The 8,008-nt window shown below is 31.3% G+C and overlaps 1 protein-coding gene across 1 annotated transcript; it reads right to left on the bottom strand.

Moving 5' to 3' along the window:
* Positions 1-5,558: 5,558 nt before the first annotated feature.
* LOC114328792 (uncharacterized) lies at positions 5,559-7,390 on the bottom strand (the record flags this gene model as incomplete). The annotated part of the gene is given in 2 exon segments (XM_050645853.1): positions 5,559-6,884; positions 7,286-7,390. Coding segments are annotated over 2 exon segments (1,351 nt in total), but the record flags the coding sequence as incomplete, so codon positions are not given.
* Positions 7,391-8,008: the final 618 nt, after the last annotated feature.

The raw sequence follows: 8,008 nt of genomic DNA, 5'->3' as shown, positions 1-8,008 counted from the left end.
AGTGGTCCAAGGACACTACCTTGAGGTACCCCTACCAAAATGTCTTTCTCAGTCGATACTGTATTATTAAAACATACTTTTTGCCTGCGATTGCTTAGATAATCTTCAAACCAACTTAAAACCTTACCGGAAACTCCATATTGTTCAATTTTAGCTAATAAAATGTTTCTATCAATGGTTTAAAAAGCTTTCAGATCCAAAAAAACTCCAATAGTATATTTACCATCTTTTATATCATTCTTTAGCTTGCAGATTGTTAGTTGTAATGCAGTTTCACAAGAATGGTTCTTTCTAAACCCAGATTGATATTCTATTAAAATTGAATTCCTTTTTACATATTCCATTAATTGCTCATAAACAACTAGCTCCAGGAGTTTCTCAATTGTCGGTAATGTATTAATAGGTCTAAATTCCTCAGCCTTATTTGTATTACTGATCTTTTGGATAGGAATAATTGTACTAGTTTTAAGCTGATTTGGCACCTTACCAGCATCCAGTGACGTATTAATTAAGTTTAGTATGATGTGACCAATTGTCTCATAAATTTCCTCCAACGTTCTACCATTTAAAATTTCATAGTTAGAATATTTATTATCCAACACATTCATAAATGAACCTAACTCTTTCAAAGTTAATTGTACAAAATTGTCAAATGGCAAATAAAGATTACAATTTACATTTATCCAATCATTAAAAAAATCTGCATGACTTACAATACTAGAAATACTCTCAACAAAATATTCATTAAAACCCATAGATATGTCCATACTGTCTCTTTTAACGGCTATTTCACCAGTGATATTACATCGAAATTGAACACATTTAGGTGTATCTTTTGTAGTTGTATTGACCAATTTTTTTAGTGTCTTCCATATTTTTTTAGGATTTGATCTATAATTATCTATTTGATTAAAATAGTATGCAGATTTTTTGGACTTTAAAGTACTAACTACATCATTTCTATGTTTTTTGAAATTATTCCACATAACTTGTTTTTGTGTTTCATGACCACATGATTTGAAATTCTTATATGCATCATCACGAATTTTAATTTTTTTATAAACCTCATTATCAAACCATGGTAATTTAGGATTATGTTTACAAGTCTGAATAGGTGCATAATTATCAATTTCAATTTTACAACTTTCATGTATTTGTTGGTAGATAACATCCACATCAGTAGAATCCAAATTCCAGTTATATGAAATTAAGTTAGTTTTTATTTTCAAATAATTTTTTTCATTTAAATTTCTATATTGCTTAATAATCACATTAGATGTGGATTTCGTATTATTAAGATTTACTGATATTACTGAGTGATCACTAATTTTAGGAGAATCATGAACGTTGGATGTGATTTGATCCTCATTTGTAAGTACATAATCAACTAACGTTTTACTTGTATTTGTTATGCGTGTTGGTTTGTCTATTACCTGTCTTATACCATAGTTTGATAATAGGTTTTTAACCTTCCTAACATAAAAAGTATCAGCAAAAAAATTCAAATTAAAGTCACCGATTAATACAAAATTGTAATTCCTAGCAATAATACAATCACACATATTTTCAAAATCATCCAAGAACTTAGCATCAGAACTTGAAGGCGAATGATAGAGACAACCCACCCACCAAATAGATGATAAAAAGTTAATTTTAACAACCTTGCACCAATAATTTTTGTTCAGAACAAAAGTTTTCACAACAGAATACTCATAACTACTTTGAATATATATTAAGACTCCGCCAGTATGGCGACTAGTTGAATCACATCGAATGCATTTGTATTTTTCAATGTAAATTTCCTTCTCTTCAACATCAGAAGTTGTTCTAGTTTCGCTAAGTAGCAATACTTTAGGATTATAACAAAGTAAACTTTGACATATTTGATCATAATTACCAATTATACTTTGAGCATTTACATATATAATATCCGTATTAGCAGGTACACTCTGATAAATACTATTTACATTATTACAATAAGAAAGCTGTTGGTTTATTTATCAAATAAACATTTTTTCCTATTTTCGGACAACAGTAAAATGTATTTAGAATTAAATAAATTATATACATTCTTCTTTTTGTCTGAATTAATTTAATTCAAAAAAATTTTTTGGGCAGCATGTATAGATAATTATGTTAATGTTTATATTATTGAATAGATAATTGAATAACCTTTCAAATGAGCTATCACACACCCCCATTCTTATTTAAAAAAATCATCGATTGCGTCATCACGCCCAGATGGATGACGTCACTAGTATGATATATATGCCAAAAAATTATAATTTAAAAATAAAAATCGACCTGATTCGTAATTTATCTCCAGAATCGCCTATTCTCGAGAAAATGAATTTATTCCAACTCAAACGTCCTCACTGTACCTATAACTTCAGAGACTTATCTTAAAACCATGATTTTTTGGAGCTACGAGCCGATTGAGTCTTTTGTTCTACACATCAAGGACTACCAGAATCCAAAGTTTCAGAGCATTTGACAGAGAGCCATTTCCCATAAGGTTTCTGCGGTGTCATTTCGTTAACCTTTTATAGGGCAAAATAGTTATGTTTGGAAATTTAAAAAATTTCAAAGTATATGACGGGTTGTGGTTGGAAATTCGATAGTTGCCACGTTGCCGGGTTTTGCTCTGGGGTGTTCTTTTTGAGCAAAGTTTATTTACAAACACTAAGTTTGCAGTTCGGTAAATGTTTATGACAATTACTAGTCATAGGTACAAACAGGCATGTAATATAATATATTTATTTTATATATTGTACGTATTTATATATTATAACAAAAGATTACAATAAAATTTCATTTTCCTCATTTTTAACTCTAACGTATCTGTAGGATTAACTTGATTCTAGTAGTTGAGAATATTGTTTTGGTAAGTAGCATCTCATTTTATGATATAATCCGTTATGCTACACTTTGTCAAAAGCCTGCGCTACATCGAGAAAAAATGCATAGCAGAATTTTCCATCTTTTAGAGCTGTTTCTACTATATCTGTTATTCTATGCACATGATCTATTGTTTGATTGGCTTTCTCGAAACCCACACTGATGATTAGGAATTCGATTTTTTCCTCTATAATTGGATTTAGTTTCCGCAGGAGTAATTTTTCATATAAATTCGATATGACAGGCAAACGAAGAAGCTTCTTGTAGAGGTTTTCCTGTTTTCAGTGTCATTATGATTTCTGCCACCTTCCATATCTTTGGTATGTACCTCACTCTAAAGAAAGCATGTATAAGATGTGTTAGTTACTACTCTCCATTTCATATTGGTCAAGGAGCTCCCAGTTTATTATTTTTTGTTCTTCATTTGGTTTCAGAGTATTTCAAAGGTATCAATGACGAGTCTGTTAGACTCGTGTACTAGGGTCTCTACTAGACTCGAGTCTGTTAGACTCTTCAGTGTACTAGGCGTAGCCTGGCTAGAACTCTTCTTTAGTGTACTAGGCTGCAGTTGTTAGTTCTTGGGCACCAAGGTATTTTAAGAAATTCAAGAATTACATGTTGAGTGGATTCATCAGGCCATCAGTCAAGACATAGTGGAATAAACGATCTCGTTAAAATTATGTGATGAAATTCTTTCTCCTGGCTTCATTTTCCGAATTATGTTTTTCATATAAAATTCACATTATACCACTTTAGATTTTTGCAACATATAGGGTACATTCCATGTCAAATCACTCAGGCAAAAAATTTTGGATCTCCGATTTGTCTGAAAATTGGTATGTAGCTTCTGCGGGACGTAAAAATAAGATATTTAAGGTCAAAAAATCTTCTTCTTTTTTTCTCAAAATGTTATTTTATGCGATTTTACAGTGATTTGGTGTTTATTTAAACAAATTTGCATTTTCTGTCGTAAAGTGTCAATGAAAAACATAATATTTTAATAGAAAGGACTCAAAAATGTCATTATATGGCATTATAATGAGTTATTTTGAATCAAAACAAGTTTTTGATCAAATTTTATAGTGTAAAAAACGTTAAAAAACCATTTTTTACATTTTCCTCTATTCCCAAAATACATCATCATTGATTTGGCTGAAAATTTGCTCACAAATAGCCAAAAGATAGGACTTTAAGTGGTTAGAAGGATTTGAATTATATTACAATATCAAAAAAGTTACATGCAGTAATATCAGACTCAAAAGTATATATTAGTCCAGTCGGGATAGCATTTGACCTTGATTGCTGAGCTGCCCAAAATTTTATTTTTCTGATCTTTAGGGGAGTCAATAGTAGCCTAAATTTAAAATCACGAATGAATTCCTCCGTTACGTTAGCCGCCATCTTGATTTTAAAGGAGAACCTGTTTTGCTCAATATCTCCGCCATTTTTAACTTTTCGACAAAAATGGTAGGAACTGAAATTGTTCCAAATAAATCTTATTTACAGTTATTACAATCTCTTTTTAACAATTTTTGTCGTGAGGTCGATATTTTCGAGTTAATTGTACTTACAGTAGACGCCTATATTTTTGACTATAATATTGCATGTAACTTTTTTGGTATTGTAATATAATTCAAATCCTTCTTACCACTTAAAGTCCTATGTTTTGTCTATCTGTGGGCAAATTTTCAGCCAAATCGATTATGATGTATTTTGGGAATGGAGAAAAATGTAAAAAACGGTATTTTAACGTTTTCTACACTCTAAAATTTGATCAAAAGCTTGTTTTCAATCAAAGTAACTTATTATAATGCCATATAATGACATTTTTGAGTCCCTTCTATTAAAATATTATGTTTTCCATTGATACTTTACGATAGAAAATGCAAATTTGTATAAATAAACACCAAATCACTGTAAAATCGCATAAAATAACATTTTGAGAAAAAAAGAACAAGAAGATTTTTTGACCTTAAATATCTTATTTTTACGTCTTGCAGAAGCTATATACCAATTTTCAGACAAATCGGAGGTCCAAAATTTTTTTTGCTCTAAAATTGAGTGATTTGAAATGGAATTGTAATTGACATTGCTTTTCATCTATAAACATGTTACTTCATAAGGACTAAAGAAGTGCAGAAATAGTGCAGGAAAAATTTTCTATTAGGGGGTAGGCACAATAGAAACTAATAAATATTTTTGAAAAATTTAAACGCCGAATGAAAGATTACATTATTACTGAGGGCTGAAAGTCCTGAAAACTTCTATAATGTATATTTGAATAAGCTACAGGTACAGGGGTGAAAAAAGAGAAAATTTAGTGTGATTTTTAATTTAAAATATTTCATTAAAAAAAAAACTTTTTGTTTATTTTAAGGAACTTTTGGCTCTCCGTAATAATGTATGTAATCCTTCATTCTGCAGTTAAATTTTTCAAAAATATTTATTAGTTTTCTCAGGATTCGAAAAAATGAATGCATTTTAATAGCATTGGACCAATATTTTGCGCCTATCCCCTTAAAAGATTGAAATATTATTTTTAATTTTTTTTGTTTCTTCTTGACTGACAACTTCAATTGCAGTGACATTTTCATCTCAATATTACTTTGTACTTTTAAATTTAAAAAGGTAGGTATTAAATTAGAAATTAAAAACAGTAAAACAGATAATCATTTATTCGAAAACAACAATCAAAATTAACATGAAAACTCAAAAATCAATAATAAAAAGAAAACAAAATTTAGTACACACGTGGTACTCTTTGGTAGATTTGTGGCTGTCTCAAGCTCAACTGTTGTTCTTGAGAGACCAATTGGTTAAGTGCTGATTGTTGGGGCAAAACTCCTCTTTGGAGTAATAGTACAACTTGCTGATGGATCAGTTGTTGTTGAGCGATTAATTCTTGAGGAACAAGATCTCCTTGCTGAACCAATTGGACCAATTGTTTGTAGATCAGGAAGTAGCTGGAAACAAGTTGTTGGGGAACAACACGACCTTGTTGAACAAAAACTTGAACTAATTGTCTAAGGCTAGCTTGTTGGTAGATGAATTGCTTGATCAATACTTGGATGAATTGTTCAACTTGTTGGTAGGCCAATTGTTGGAATAAAACTAGTTCTTGTGGAACAGTTTGTTCTTGTTGGATAAGTACCTGGATTTGTTCTTTGATTTGAGATTGTTGAAGAACTACCTGTTGAACAAGTCTTTGGACTTGTTGGTAAAAATTTCTTTGAACAGCGTACAATTGTTGATCAACTTGATTACCTTGTTCAACGAGGTATTGGATGAAGTTGATCATGTTAAGTTGTTGGGTGCTCAAAACTTTAATCAATTGGCGAACTTGTTGGTAGACTAATACTTGTTGGGAAAGCAAGTCTTGGGGAAGACGTTGTCCTTGTTGAATGAATTGCTCAACTTGTTGAGAGATCACATTTTGGTGATATACCAATGATTGGATAAGCTGATCTACTTGTTTGTTCAAACCATACTGTTGGACATATATTTCTTGAGAAATTGGTTGGTTCTGTTCTACAAGTTGTTGTGCTCTCTGGTTAATTAAGGATTGTTCGCTGTATACTTGATTTAACACTTCTTGGTTAACGAATTGTTCAGGAACGGTGAGTCTTTGTTGTCCATTAACTTGTCTTTGGCTAACCAAGTATTGGTTTAGTGGGTAAGCACTACCTTGTCCAAGTTGTTGTTTGTAGATGAGGTTTAAGATTTGGTTGGTATCAATGTCTTGGTATTGGTTTAGTGGTACTGGTCTGCCTTGTCCAAGTTGTTGTTGTTGTCTGTAGATGAGGTTTAAGATTTGGTTGGTACCAATGTCTTGGTTTTGGAGATATTCAGCGTTCAAATATTGTTGGGGCAAGTTTTGGTATTGTCCCAATAATTCTTGTTGAAGTCCACGTTGTTGCTGGATCTGTTGCAAGATGGTCTGCAAAGATTGGACTGGGGAATTGTTCAACCATTGTTGATTGAAGCTCCTAAAAGTGAAATAAGCAGATAAATATACCTAATAATAAAAGTATAATTTGTAGGATATTGTAAACTATAGTACATAAAAACGAAAGAATAGAAATACGAAAATAGTAAGAAATTAAACCTTGACAAAATAACATAGGATTCTTAAATGGTGTAAATAGTCAAAAGAGCAAATGAATCCATACTAAACTAGATTAAAGAGTTTCAAAAAGTAACATACCTATTTAAAATTATTATCAAAAATGGAATATTAAAAATTAAGTTATTAATATGTAAAGGAATAGGGATTGTAAAAGTTACAAATTACAGTAAGCTTGTTTCGTTAATAGCAGCAAAACTTGAAAAATAAAACCAAAACAAAAATCTTTATTGTTATGATAATTTTCATGTTATTTATACATACCTTCCTTGTACTCTATTCTTTAAGATCTCTTTGAGTGGGGAATATACTCTTGATTGTCCTTGGAAGTTGCCATAACCAGAGAGTCCTTGCAGAGAGACAATGTCACTGCAAAAATTATTAAATGAATAAATAAAAAACCACGGGAAATGGTCTGATATGAAAAATCGTATGATTAGAAAAAAAATCAATATATGTATCTGCAAAAGCAAAACATTGAGAAAGATTGGAAGAATGTTAAAACAATTATCTGAAGAGATACTGATACATGGGCAAGAAAAAATGACAAGCTAAAAACAAGTGTGTATATCTGATCAGAGCGAGGAGCACAAGACGGAAAGAACAACTTTGGGCGATTTTTTCAGCATCATTTATGACAGTGGACGTACTCTTATAGATTGTTTTAAATAAAAATTTATTGCTATTTCCAAGAAGCCAGATGTCAGGCTTCTTGGCACTTCACATAGCTGAGAAGAACCAATTACCAAAACTGTTTAATCTCTTAACCCAGATCTTTAAACCATTTCTTAAAAGGATTTATAAGGAAATAGTAGAAATACCAAGAAAGAGGTAGATAGACGAAGTGAGAACCTATGCTAAAGAGATACTGAGGGTGTACAACTGGGGGAGAGTAGCCAGGGACAGAGATACTTGGAAAGGATGCTGAGGGAGGCCAGAGCCCGAATTGGGCTGTAGAGACATAGGAGAGAGAGAGAAAGAGAGAGG

This window comes from Diabrotica virgifera, chromosome 3 (assembly GCF_917563875.1).
Source record: "Diabrotica virgifera virgifera chromosome 3, PGI_DIABVI_V3a".
Lineage (NCBI taxonomy): Eukaryota > Metazoa > Arthropoda > Insecta > Coleoptera > Chrysomelidae > Diabrotica > Diabrotica virgifera.
This window is presented reverse-complemented; position numbering and strand designations above follow the sequence as displayed.